Source organism: Urocitellus parryii, chromosome 2 (genome assembly GCF_045843805.1).
Source record: "Urocitellus parryii isolate mUroPar1 chromosome 2, mUroPar1.hap1, whole genome shotgun sequence".
In the NCBI taxonomy this organism is placed as follows: domain Eukaryota; kingdom Metazoa; phylum Chordata; class Mammalia; order Rodentia; family Sciuridae; genus Urocitellus; species Urocitellus parryii.
In genome coordinates, this window is record NC_135532.1 from 169,723,622 (window position 1) to 169,738,327 (window position 14,706).

A 14,706-nucleotide genomic window follows, 5' to 3' on the forward strand; every position below is an offset into this window, starting at 1 on the left:
GGTATGAAAACTTTTTAAAGGTGTACATTTAACCCATTGAATGTTTAATGTAATTGTTGTGCTTTTATTTTCTGCACTTCCTCACGTGTGACTCTTCTCTTGTTTGTTGGAAGCATCCACACAACCAGAGAAGAATCAGAACTATTATAGTAGAAATGCAAAGACAAAAGAATATTTGCTTGGGGGGAGTTTTTAATTCTAAAAGAAATGACAGAGAATCAAGAGGGAAGAGCTGAGAAACACATAGCATCAAGCCTGGAAAGAAACAGACCTACAGGTTACCCTGTCCCCTCCCACCAGGGAGGGTCCCTAAAGAAGGCCTAGACAATGTAAGCAAGGAGGTAGAAATGGGCTGAGGCCTTGAGAACAGTTAGGGCCTGCCCCTGAGAGGACTTGACTTGGGAAGGCCACAGGAAGATGAATCAAACCTGCATGTATGTGGAGGCTGTTCAGGGTGGTCTGTGAGCCAGGGGCCTAGGAAAGCTGAGCCAAAGTCTTCAGATGGCTTGTGGCTTCATGAAGGAGCATCATGTCATCATCAATCTGCTGGGTGAAGACATCTGATGGAGAGTATATAAAGAATTCCTTATACTGTAAACTCTTTGGTTCCTATTTATTACATGGTCCCGGCAACTTCGCTCCTAGACGTTGTCTGGAGAAACTCCTACACAGGTACAAAGGAAGATAATGCAACTTTCTTTATAAGGGTGAAGCCATAGAAACAGCCAAAATCTTAATCAATAGGAGAATGAGCACATGCCATATAGCAGTCAGAACAATAGATCTAGCAGACAGCAGCAGACAGTCATGAAAGGAACTGGAGACTTCGAAAAACATGTAGAGTAAGAAAAGAGCAAAACAAAACATATGGTAAGCATACAACTTAAGTTGAACTTTTAAAATAGGCCAGGCATGGTGGCACAGCAGCTGTGTAATCCCAGCAGCTGTGGAGGCTGAGGCAGGAGGATTAAAAATTCAAAGCCAACCTCGGAAACTTAGCAATATCCTATGTAACTTAGAACTTGTTTCTGAATAAAATATTTTAAAGAGGGCTATGGATGTGGCTCAGTGGTTAAGTGCCCCTGGGTTCAATCCCTGGTACAAAATAATAATAATAACAACAACAATAATAATAAATTATTATTATTGTTATTATTATTATTTTAAAACACCAAGTAAAAGCATAAAAATGGGCTAGAGGGCTGGGGATGTGGCTCAAGCGGTAGCGCGCTCGCCTGGCATGCGTGCGGCCCGGGTTCGATCCTCAGCACCACATACCAACCAAGATGTTGTGTCCGCCGAGAACTAAAAAATAAATATTAAAAAAATTCTCTCTCTCTCTCTCTCTCTCTCTCTCTCTCTCTCTCTCTCTCTCTCTCCTCTCTCACTCTCTCTTTAAAAAAAAAAAAAATGGGCTAGAAAAGTACCAAACTCACAATAACTTACCTCTATAGAGGGCAAGGTTGGGGTGGGTGTAATATTTCATTTCTTCAAAACAACTACAAAAAGAAAAATAAAGACGTGAAGTAAATAAGACAAAATGTTTAAAATCTTTAGTTCTGAGTAATAGAAATATACTTTGCTATTGCTTTTCTGTAATTGAAATGTTTCTAGAAATTAAAAGTGAAGTACACATATCCAGATGAAGTCCTCCCTACAGATCCTTTTATTGTCTTCACAAATTCAAGTAAATTGTGAACAACCAGCCTTGATGTTATTTGAAACTATTCTTTTTAAAAAAATATATAAAATTTTACACTGGAGGTTTTAAAAAAAGATCTGGAGACTGGTTTCACAAGTCAGATTGCAGAGGGCGCAACCGGATGGAATCAGGATGGGATGGAATCAGGTAGGGAGGCAAGTCTGAGGCTTGCTGTGGGGTGACTCCCGAGCTCGCTCACCCACGCTGGTCCCCCCACCCGCATCCTTCCCAGTTCCACTCAACAGATCCTCTCAAGAAAGCAAGAAAACTCGCTTCGGGCAAACTCCTTTTCCCGCGCCTCTTTACTCTTTGTGGAAGTGAACACATTCTATAGGCGGAGCTTGTTTGCTGGGTTGCTGTTAAAACTTGTCTCCGCACTTACCTGAGCACTTGGCTTCCAGCACCCTGCCTGGCAGACACTAGCCAAAATGATACCTGGAGGCTTGACTGAGGCCAAACCTGCCACTGAAGAAATCCAGGAGATTGCTAATGAGGTGAGTTGGTGCCGTTTCAGGAAACAGTTGGATATAAATCTCAATTCATCGTTTGGTCCTGTGTTAAAGGTGTGGGTGAACTTGAAAACCAGGGCTTTGGTGAGAAATGTGGCTTTATCCAGCTTTCATGCAGCTAAAAATGGAACACTGAGCTTTCAGACAAAATCTGGAATAATCCCAACACTTGCCAGAGAGACCTCCACCAAGTCACTGTTGCTTGTCAGAGTCTCAGTTTCCCCATTTGTTAAATAACAATTTGTTTTGGATCATGTCTCTAAGGCTTTTACTTAAATGTATGATTCTAAGATTACTAATTCAGTTATTTATGAAATTTTTCCAATCTTGCTCAGTGAAAACAACAGGTAGTGGAAGTCTAAGGCTGTTGACAATTTGATATACTGGACTTTAAATGCACTTCAGGGAGATGATTTTTAAATGGGTTGAATGAAGAACAATATTGTAAAGGCAGTCAATTACAGACTTCCTTCACATCTGCCTGAATAGACAGTGTTGCAGTCCTTTAATAGTTAGAGGATGATTCAATTAGGAAGAAATAATATAGTATATGGTGATTCCAGGATCTTATAGGCCACCAAATTGATTATGGTAAGAATAGAACTCTAAATGTTTTTAGCAAACTGATATAGTTTAAGTGGTATTTGATTAGCTCTCACCTAAGTTTGTAATTTATTGCCTCATTTTCTAATGCTTGTTTTTGTTTTATTTTTTTCCTCCGAATCATCATTTGATGACATTATCTGGCAAACTAGATAGGCTTTCTTTGTGAGTGGTAGAGATAGGATCGTTTATTTTTTAGGGCACTGAGATATCTATAAGAGTCCAGATACCTGGAATTCTAGCACTCATATTCTTTAGGAATAAATATTTCTTTTTCAGAAGTTTGTTTATTTAACATTAGACCTTTTTATTTTTTGGAGAATATACTAAGTCATTAATACTTTTATTCGAATCCCTGTATCATATCAGTGTTCCCAAACTTGAAGGTGCCTGAAAGTCCCTGTGGGTCTTGATAAATTGCAGATTCTGACTCAGGAGGTCTGGGTTGGACCTGAGATTCTGCATTCCTACCAGGATTGCAGGTGCTGCTGCTGCTGCTATCCAACCTCGCCTTCCTACAAGACCAGAGGTATATGTTATCCTCCAGGGCCCCTGGGAGATGAGGCTTTTAAAATAGGGTACCAAAATCAAAGTTCTCAATTTCATTTGGAAAAGTCTCCTGCCCCACTAATCTAAACCAAAATAAGAATGTGTATAAACACGACTCAAAATTTAAAAAAAAGAAATATGCATAAGTAAGACACCATAATTGTTTATTCAAATTTTTTTTGTGAAATCATTCCTGAATCCCCAAAATCCCCTGAGACTCTGTAGGAAGCAGAGCTATAAGAAGATAGGGAACAATAGACATTGGAAATAAAGAAGATATAGAACATTCCAATGATGTTTAAAAGCCTATCATCTTAGTTAGACTCATTACCATTTTTAATTTAAGTGTGTGTGTGTGTGTGTGTGTGTGTGTGTGTGTGTGTGTGATAGAGAGAGACAGAGAGAGACACATGGGGTCCCACTGTGTTGCTCAGGCTAGTCTCAGACTTGCAGACTCCAGTGATCCTCCTGCCCCTGCTTTTTGAGTAGCTGGCACTACAAGTGTGTGCCACTGAACCCCGTGAGAATAATCTTTTAAAAAATAAGAAGCTACTGGAAGGCCTTGCATTGTTAACCACACCATCCATGAGCCCTGTCTTAAATTACAAAATTAATTCTACAGTGTGTTTCTTGCTGTGTACCTCAGGCTCCAACTTTGTCAGAGGTATCATGGGAAATAGGTGTTAACACTGCTACCTCAGCCCATAAAGGTGCTTTGAAGTTTTAAAAGCCTTGACCTCCATTCGATCTCGCATTTGATCTTTATAACCCAGGAGGTAGAGAGGGCATTATGTCCAATTTTCAGATGATGAAACCATCAAAGTGGCTAAGAGTCACCTGATTAAGAAATTAGGCTCCATCCAGATTTTTTTTACTTCGGGCCCCTTCATCCACACAGCATTAGCACGTGGAGAAGCTTCAGGGGTGCAGGAAACACACAGGGGAGGAATAGCAGGGCAGACTGGCCTTATCACTGCAGGCTCCAGCCTCACATTGAAATCATCATGAGAAACACACATGGATGAAGCATTCGGTAGGTGTGTTTCTTGGGTGTCTAGCATGGTGCTAAATATCATAGATGCTACATGAAGGTTATAAGACATGGCCCCTGACCTCAAGGAGCTAAAGGGCAATGGGGGAAGCCCAGATATCTAGAACATTAGCCAATTAAGTTCTTTTCATGATCCTAGGTTTTGGACCAGCAAGGATGTTAGAGATTGCTTGTCAATCCTTCTGACCTTATTACCTTCAGGTGAACACTTACTGTCCGGGTGCAGCTCCTCAGCTGCTAAACTCTCCCTTGTCTCTCATCTGCCCTCTGTGGTAGGAGATAGCCTTAAGGGACAATGTCCAGATTAGTGTTGGAAGGTTTAAGAAGTCAGTAAACTGTACAGTTTAGGAAGCACTTTCACATCCATTATATCAAGTATTGCCCTACAAACAACCCCAAGAGGCAGATGTTATTGAAAGCACCGATGAGTGAGGACATTCAATCAACTCCTCCAAGATGATAGAACCGGTTGTGTTCCCAGGCAGGGCTAGGCTAGTGGGTAGGTGTTGGTCATCAAACACCTACTGTGATGTGACGGGGTTCCAGGGAAGACCTCCACTGCCTGTTGTTTACTTTGTAGGTTTTTTTTTTTCCTTTTCTTTTCTTTTTTCTTTTTGGTACTGGCAATTGAACTCTGGGACACTCAACCACCGAGCCACATCCCCAGCCCTATTCTTTTGTATTTTATTTAGAGATAGGGTCTCACTGAGTTGTTGAGCACCTTGCTTTTGCTGAGCCTGGCTTTGAACTCATGATCCTACTGCCTCAGCCTCCCGAGTCATTGGAATTACACCACTGTGCTCAGCTTACTTTGTAGTTTTGTTCCTTCAACTTTTAAGTGCATTTCTATTTTTAAAATCACCTGTTTAAATGCAAGCATTTTTTAGCTTTTAAAATAATTGATGATTCTGAGGTTCCTCTCTCCTTATCTGGGAGCTTCTTAGTGGAATACCAAGTAAAGGGAGAAGCCCACTGGAGTGGGAGGGAAAGAAGAAGGGAAAGGTCATCACAGGAGAGAGCAAAGTGGCACAGACAAGTAACAACTGCACATGCCAGGAGCTGACAGCTAAATTAAAGAGGGATGTTGGATGAGTTCATAAAGAAAGTCAAACCAAGGGCTGAGAACTGAGAGGATTTATTTTTGAAGGCAGAAGACAAGACAATAGAGACGGAATGGATTATGCACTGAGAGACTCTGGAAGAACTTGGGTCTGAGTATTCTTGGAAGACCTCTCTTCCAAGACTCTCTGTTAGTTGATAATCAGTCATTGCTCTTTCAGTCTTTTCTATTTGGGGAGACAAGTTGTCATAAAGGAAAACAACAGTGGTCATCTCATTCAGAAGGTGCTGATTATGTAGACGACACTGTGTGAACTGCTCTGGCAGGCAGGACAATAAATGGTCCCTGGCCCCAGGAAAATTTATAAAACAGAATAGAGGTAAGAGAGATACATGATGAAATAAAGAGCCATACATGAACCTAACCACGAAAAGCCATGATATATGTAATAAAGGACCAATGGATGGTCCCAAGAGCAGAAACCTCCAGATCCATTATCTTGAATCATATATAAATAACACTGGATTAGAATTCAGTCTGAGTATGCTTATGTGAAGGAAAGAAATCTTATTTTAATAATTATTTTTGGAAATAAGGACTATTATTACACATACAAATATTCATGCCTACCGCACCCCACCACATACCTTCAAGTCACTAGCCTGCTGAACACCATTCCTGGCAAACACACAAAACATGATTTTTGTATGCCAGTACACCACACAAACATATCTGCATGCCATCCTGGACACACCCTGGAATTCACATATCCTGGTTCTCACTAACCCCAGCCACAGATTTATGTTCCCCTCCCCTACCTCAGCCTCCTCCTCATCAGTCACCTCTCCCACTGCCCCACACCCGGAGAACCTGCCATTCAGCCACACCAGAATCCTCCAGGCACTTACCCTCCCATCTCCATCAGAACAAGCTGGGGCCCACTTGGTCACGCTTCCATGACAGGTGGTTTCATACACTCCTCCACCCCTGATTTCCATGACCCTGTGAGCTCCTGGCATTCCAGGCCTCAATTAGAGATCGCTCCCATGGCCGCCACCTCCTCCTCAGGTTCTTCTCCAAGATCAGAGATCTCTGCTCAAAGAAGATGAGAACCACAGAAAACTCACCCATCACAACTCCAAATTCACACCCTGGGACTAGCACATTCCTTCAGTCCAATTTGTTCTTCATTTTTGAGAAACCTGTACCTTCTGGTCTCCTCAGTTTCTCAATCCCTCCTGTCCTCCCATGGTCCCTCCAACAGGATGTCTCAGTTCCTTCCCTTCTTGGAAAACTGCAAGCATCTGGTGCCCCAATTTACCTTTTCCCAGTTGGATCTCACCCCTCCCTCCAGTCTTAGACTCTGTCCTCCTTTCTTCAGCCAGTCCCTCCATTCTGAGCCAGCTGACTTCAGTTCTTCATCCTGGGTGCCTGGCCTCATAGTCCCTCCTTTCTTCAAAATGTATCAGATGGCAAATGTCCACAAGACATGCCCTACAAGTCCCACCATTCTTTCACACAACTACCCACACTCTCCTTTCTAAATTAAAAAATTTAGTAAAAATTTCCAACATATGGCCCCATCCATGACACCACTGTCATCTGTATCCATTTTCTGCATAGTTCAAGTGTTTCTGAAGAATTATTACAGATTAGGGAAATTTGCCTGAATGTTGGGTGCCACGTGATCCAATCTCCAGATCCTAGAAAACAGAACAACACACCAGGATTTATGTTTTGCAGCACGAAGGAAAGCTTGAACAACTCTGGAGTAAATCTATTTTACCAGGTGCTCCTCCCTCATGGCTTCCTTCTTTTGACTGGGGGGCCAAGTGCCAAACCCACACTGTGCCCTCCAGTGTCTTGGCTACTAATGTACATGGCGGGCTGAGCCAGGGAAACTCCAATTTAGGTTCAGCACAAGATCTGTCCATACCAGCTTCCTGACCATCACTCACAGCTGGCTTTCATCCTCCCAGGGTCCATCCTTCTGAATTTCAAGGTTTCACTGACCAGCTCCCCTGTTTGCTCCTTTTCCTACTCCCCTGCTCAAATCTCATCACACAGGTCCACAGCATCTAACACTGAACCATGCAAATCTTCTCTACTGGAAAGTGAGAAAGAAGGAGGCTGCAGATTACACATCCAGTGAACCAGAAAACCAGAGCACACCATGTGACAGGTGCCACGGCACCCAGGAAATAAACCAGAGCACTTGGCATGAGCTCTGTCATGGAAAACTCTGGACTTAACGATCTGCACATACCATTGAAAGGTCACAAATTTGGATCTGTTCATAGAACAGATAGAAATTAAAAAATTATGATGCAAGCTGGGAAAAAAAAGTGAGCAGAAGACTGAAAACCAAGACTACAGATCAGATACTTTAGTTTTAGGCAAAAACTTTAATAACTAGGACTGTGAAATTTTTCAACCTTAAGCAATCAAGCTCTCCTCACAAATTCCTTATTTGTAAAATGATGTTAAATCAATCCTGTTGGGGGTCAGTATAGAGACAAACCCTTTCCAACTCAGCTCCTAACTCAGTGGGTACCCAGCATTGGTCAAACCTGCCTTTGTCAGCTCAAAAGGGTCAGAACCAGGGGAACCTCAAGTATCAAACCCCCTGTCCCACCCGATCAGCTTCTCTCTTGTCATTTCGGTGTTTTCTCTGTATGTCTTCTCCCCTTTCTCCACTTTGGAGCTTTGTTTTCCAACTCAACAATGCAATCACCTTTATCCCACTGACTCTGAAGGGCACAGGAGAAAAGGGTGGTAGTTTATAGAGTGGCTCTTCAAAAGTGGTCTGAGAACACAGAGTCTGCAAATGTCTACGTCTTTAAAAAGAGTTCTGCTGGATGAAGAGACACCAATAGCAAAGGACTCAAAACATCTGCCCACTGCTGGGAAGGACAGGATGGCCTCAGCAGAACTCCAGATACCTGGGGGGCTTGACTGAAGCTGGCTGCACATTAAATGCTTTCATGAGGAAAGCATCTCAAGTCAGAAAGTAAGGAAGTGCTCACGAAACGATGGAGCCATGTTGAGAAGCAACAATAACAACAAAAACATGATAACAAATTACAACTTTTAAAATAAAAGAAATACCTATAAGTCATATTAATAGAAATAATCATTGAATAAATGAATAGGAAAAAGGAAACAGGTCTTCCTTCCAGTAGAATTCCAGTTAGCAGATATACACCACAGGAAAAATTGCTGTTGGTGAGAAACATCAAATGATGATAAAATTGGTGGATGAAAATCTGATGAAAAATAGTATAGTTGAACATGTCTCCTTACCAAATTTATATTAATTACAAAGGGGGGAGAACAGTAACTTTACTGTGGCAGAAACTGGCAGACATCCTAAGTGATCCACGTTACCATCAGCATTAAGGAAACATGCAGCAAGAGCACGTTAATTTACGACATCCTTACCTACAGATGTAGACCACTAACAGAGAGAGGGTCAGACAAACCCAAATTGAGGGACGTTCTGCCAACAGTTCAGTATTCTTCAAAAGTGTCAAGATCAATAACGAAGACCAAAGAACGAAAGAGACCAGGGAGGTGTGCTAACTAAATGCAGTGTCGAATCCTGGAGCAGAAAAGGGACGTTTTGGGGACAATTGGCAAAATTCTAATAAGGTTTTAGACTCCTTAGTAGTATTATACCATGTTGGTTTCTGGTCTTGATGATTATGTTATAGATATGTAAGATGGTAACATTAGGGGATACTGTAAATACTATAAAGGAATTCAGTATATTATTTTTACAACTCTAAGTGTGAAATTATTTCAAAACAATTTTTAAAAAGAGGTAATAATTGGGCTGGGGTTGTGGCTCAGAGGTAGAGTGCTCGCCTACCAGGCGTGAGGCACCGGGTTCAATCCTCAGCACCACATAAAAATAAAATCAAGATATTGTGTCCACCTATAACTAAAAAATAAATATTAAAGAAGAGGTAATAATTATTGCTCTTCCTTTTTTTTAATTAATCAAAGGCATATATAACTGTTGGAGCTTTACCAGTCAAAATGTTCCTATATTGAATTACCACATAGATTTGATGTTCATTCAGCCTAAAGCAACAAAGTTTGACATTTTAATCCACGTCATGTTTTTTGCTTTTGTTTTTTGTTTTGTTTTGGCACTGGGAATTGAAACCAGAGACACTTAACCACTGAGCCACATCCCTAGTCCTGTAGCCCTTTTTATTTTTTATTTTAAGACAAAGCCTAGCTAAGTTGCCCAGGCTGGCCTTGAACTTGTGATCTTCCTGCCTCAGCCTCCCAAGTCACCGGGATTGCAGGCATGCACCATCACCCCCAGTTTAATTCATGTAATCTTAAAGACAAATGTTTTCTGTTGAAATATGGGAAACAGCTCACAGATCTCATTGTCATCTTTGAGGACTATTAGGAGCATGAGTTTCCCAGAATTTTAAATCACATAAATCAAGCCAATGTAGTTTTAGTAATTTGTTTCCTCTTTTCTTTTTTTAAGGTTAAACCACAGCTTGAAGAAAAAACAAATGAGTCTTATGAACAATTCGAAGCTGTAGAGTACAAAACTCAAGTAGTGGCTGGAATAAATTACTACATTAAGGTTAGAGTTCAATATTCACTTTAGCACTAAAAGATATCATATTTCTTCTTTGCTATGGTGTTTCTTGTTTCACATAATAATTTCACATATACTTTATTGCTTCTGGCTGTCCTAAGTGAAGATGCCTACCACGATACCTTACAAGTGGTAGACTCTCAAATCTGGCAAATGGTGTTGTATTTAAACTACTTTTTTCCTTGTGAATTTAGCTTGCATATATTGATTCTTAACTTAATTTCTATAACTTGTATAGGAAAACAGTTCCTAGATGTTCAGAACACATTTATTTCATGGCCCTGGTTGCTTCAGGTTTATGGTGGGAGGGCCCAAAGGCCTGGGGCCAAACCGGATGGTGTCTTAAAGGGTATGTTCCTCAGAGCTTTATGATTCTGTATGTCCAAATAAAATGGATCTTTAAAATGGCTTGAATCATTATCTAGGAAAAGAATGCACACCACTTTTGCCCTTAACTAAGTATTTTGATTAATATAATTTAAATAATTATTTTTACAACTCAAGTAGATCAAACTACTTAAATAAGCAGTGGCATATTTAAAATATTGGTTTTATAGCTATATCAAAAAAATTAAGTGATGCATTGACCCAGTTCTAATGGAAGAATTTTCTTCTAATTTTTTTTTTTTTAGTTGTTGATTGACCTTTATTTATTTACTGATATGTGCTGCTGGGAATAGAACCCAGTGCCTCACACATACTAGGCAAGCACTCTACCAACTGAGCCACACCCCCAGCCCTTTATATTAGAGACAGGGTCTCGTTAAGTTGCTTAAGGCCTCACTAAATTGCTGAGGCTGGCTTTAAACTCGCCATCCTCCTGCCTCAGCCTCCTGAGCCACTGGGACCACCTGTGTACACCATCACACCTTGCTAAAAATCCTTTCAATGTTACCAAAGGGGAACCAATTCAATAAGCCAGTCAAGGATATATGTGGGAGCCACTCTTGTTCTTACATATTAAAAAGATGACAATTCTGATTTAAAGAAGAATTACACTGCTGGTATAGCTCAGTGACAGATCACTTGTCTAGCATGCATGAGGCTGAGTTCAATCTCCAGTACTAGAACAGCAACAATAGCAGACATTCAAGTATATTTACTTATTCTTTACTTAGCCATTTAACCAGGACACACTATGGTTTATTTTTCTTTAACAACAAAAAAACTACTTAAAATATATAAAAAATTAATATTTACAGTAAATAAAATGTATGGAACTAGTCAGTTCAGCATAAGAAAGTTATGGGTCAGTCAGGTGCAGTGGCACATGCCTGTTATCCAAGCTGCTTGGGAGGCTGAGGCAGGAGGATTTTGAGTTCAGAGCCAGCCTCAGCAAAATCGAGGTGCTAAACAACTCAGTGAGACCCTGTCTCTAAAATAAAACCAAACAGGGCTGGGGATGTGGCTCTGTGGTTGAGTTCCCCTGCATTCAATCCCCAGTACTCACTCCCCCCAAAAAAGAAAACTATGAGCCCGGTACAATGGTGCACACCAATAATCCCAGCAATTGGGAGGTTGAGGCAGGAGGATAGCAAGTTCAAAGCCAGCCTCAGTAATTAAGCAAGGACCTAAACAATTTAGTGAGACCCTGTATCAACATAAAAAATAAAAATAGGGCTGGAATGTGGCTCAGTGGTTAAGTGCCCCTGGGTTCCATTCCTGGTACAAAAGGAAAGAAGTAAAGGAAGGAAAGGAGGGAGGGAGGGAAGGAGGAAGGGAGGGAGGGAGGAATGAAGGAAGGAAGGAAGGAGGTTGTGATACTGGGTTATACAGGCGAATCAATTCAGTCCTACCATATCTGGTTTCCTGGCAAATACCGGACCCAGGTGAGACATATGTGATGGAAACCCTTTTGTATCCTCAGAAACAATGCCATCATTTTGTCCTTTCTCAACCTTTCTTCACAGCTGGAAAAGAAAGTTTCCCAGTTAAAAATGCTTTTTTTTCAAAGATAGGAATCTTTCCATCAAAACTAAGATCATTTTAATAAGTTAAGATTAATACAAATGCATAAATATCACATATTTACTCCCTTATACATTCCTTTAAAAGCTCATCAAAAAATGACCTTGAAAGTCTCTCTTCCCTTGACCCTGCTACCCTGTCCTATCCAAAGTTCCCTGCTTACTTCCTGTAGTATGGCTGTTGATTCCTTTGAGTTGAGCTATTCTCTAGATTTAAGATCTTGCCAGTGACCTCACCATCCCTCACTGTCTTGCCTTCCTATCAAGAAGCAGGGTAATAGAATGGAAGGATCACAGCTTTTGGTTTCAGACCATCCTGGGTTTGAACCGTTATTCCACTCGTTCTACTAGTCAAAGCCTGTGATTAAAGGCTGTCCTCTGAATCTTAATCCCTAACCTGAACAGTGTGGATAATAATCTCTGACTGCTTACACTCTGCCAAGCACTGTTCCAAGAGCAAGGCGTGTCCATTTCATTTAATATTCTCAATCTACTACAGCGACCAGCGTGATCAAACTAGCAGGTTCCAGCAACGGGTGATGGGAGATTGGAAGAATAAAGACTCACGTACTCAGATCTTGAAGATAAACAGCTGGGATTGGGTGGAGCAGTGCTCTCTGATAGAGAAGCAAGTCTAAAGAATTACACCAGCAATCTTTATTATATATGTCTCATTAATCAGATTTAGGACTATGCAAGCATTATTCTTTGTATTCATGAAAGTTACAGAGTTGGCAACATCATTCAGCTTATTTCTCAGTTACATTCTACAGTTGCAATGTGCAATGTTAGGAGCATTGTGTAGCTCCCAGGAAAAGTCCATTGTTTAAAGTTACTATTATGCGGGCAGAGCTATCAATATTATGGTTGTTTTAGCAAGAGGATTCCTGTATTCCCAGGAGCTGTGTACCTGAAAGCAAAGTGGAGGCTGTAAGACTCTAACACACAGCCTCCCCATGAAGGACATTACCATAGCAACCAGGCATCCTGCACCTTTGCACAGAAACTTTCCCAGGCACCAAGCATACCACAACTATGAAGTCATCATGTACCCCAATCTCAGACACTGGTCTCCCAATCACTGTCACTGCTCTCTACAATATATGGGAAAGTATTATCTGCTTCTATTGTACCACTGATGAAAATATTGAACCCTGGTTAAGTAAAGTAACTAACCAAGGTCATAGAACTGTAAGAGCAGAGCCAGGACTGGGACCCAGAGCACCGGCTGTGCTACCCCTAATAATGCTTGCAAAGGTTGATGCCCTGTTCTAAACATAAAATAAGTGCTTTAACAAAACTACACTGTAGAGTGAAAAGATGTTGGAATCTAACAGATCTGGGTTTGAATTTGAGTTCTACCATTTGCTCACTGAGAGATTTATAGAAAATAATCATCTCTTTATATGCTTCTGCATCTGTAAAATGGATATTGTTCCAAATGCAGGTCTGTAATAACAAGTAAATATACTCAGGTGTATAAAATGCTCCTCACCATCTTATAGTATCATAATAAACTTTGATAAATGGCATTTGTTAAAATTAAAGTAGAAAGGGATAGAAGAGCACAATAGATACCATATAAGACAGAACTTTTATTGTCCCAACCAAGAAACAAAGTGGAAATCCTTGCTGTGGTTTTCCAGGTCCTGGATTCATGGCCAAACTACCATCTCAACCTTGATATCAATGACTTTAAGATGGCTTCAACTTTACAAGGGAGGCTGGCCACTCTGCTCCCGCTCAGTCCTAAAACATTCAGTGGGTGTTTATAAAAGTAGGTTCTAATACAGTAGAGGGATGGAAAACATACAACCCAAAATTTTTCAGCATTTCTGATTTTCTAATGTTTTTCAGCAATTCTGATTCTCTTCTTTCTTATCAAATAATGTGGCAAACAAAGTATCTTAATTTATAAGTTAAAAAAAAAAGGATCACCAAAAATATAAGCTGCCCCCTGTTTCTGCTCTGTGCATCTTTGGGGGAAAAATGATACTCTGAGTTGTTATTTGTACCCAGATTATAATAAAAAAATATAATAAAATAAAACTAGGACATAAGCTTCTTGTAATGCCATTAGCGTGTCCTTTCTCATAAAATACGATGGAAGCTGAGTGTAGGAACACTGGCCCAGGTCTAGAAGCACTGTTCCAGAAAGGCATAGTGCAGTGAGGTCTTCCTAGATCCATTACTCTTTTCCATTGTATAGATACATATGATAAATTTCCTTTTCCTTTTTTGTCTTATACCTTTCAGGTGCGAGTAGGTGATGATACTTATATGCACTTGAAAGTATTCAAAGGTCTTCCTGGACAAAATGAGAAGTTGGTACTTACTGGTTACCAGACTAACAAAAGCAAGGATGACGAACTGACTGGCTTTTAGCAGGACATTCCAAAAGGGATCTGATTCCTTCTTCTGGCTACTGATTAATGATACTGATAAACCATCAATAAAGAAATATTCCTTTTCAAATACATTATTTCTTCAATTTTTACTCATTTATTGTATTAAATATAAGTGACCTTTTCTTTCTCAAAATCAGTGTTATTACTTTAGGGTAGAAATTCCGTGTAAATTGACATCAGTTAGAAACCTCATAAAAAATTAGCCAGGCCTCTGTACTACCTCCACGCTA

The 14,706-nt window shown here is 40.4% G+C and overlaps 1 protein-coding gene across 1 annotated transcript; it reads left to right on the forward strand.

Moving 5' to 3' along the window:
• The first annotated feature begins 2,130 nt into the window (after positions 1 to 2,130).
• Positions 2,131 to 14,453, forward strand: Csta (cystatin A). The gene is made up of 3 exons (XM_026396181.1): positions 2,131 to 2,196; positions 9,985 to 10,086; positions 14,325 to 14,453. Exons 1-3 carry the CDS (start codon positions 2,131 to 2,133, stop codon positions 14,451 to 14,453), a joined length of 297 nt encoding a protein of 98 aa, XP_026251966.1.
• The last annotated feature ends 253 nt before the right edge of the window (positions 14,454 to 14,706 follow it).

Coding starts and splice junctions, on each gene's coding strand:
- Csta (XM_026396181.1), top strand. CDS start 2,131: ATGATACCTGGAGGCTTGACTGAGGCCAAACCTGCCACTGAAGAAATC. Junction 2,197..9,984: donor TCCAGGAGATTGCTAATGAG/GTGAGTTGGTGC, acceptor TCTTTTTTTAAG/GTTAAACCACAGCTTGAAGA. Junction 10,087..14,324: donor GAATAAATTACTACATTAAG/GTTAGAGTTCAA, acceptor TATACCTTTCAG/GTGCGAGTAGGTGATGATAC.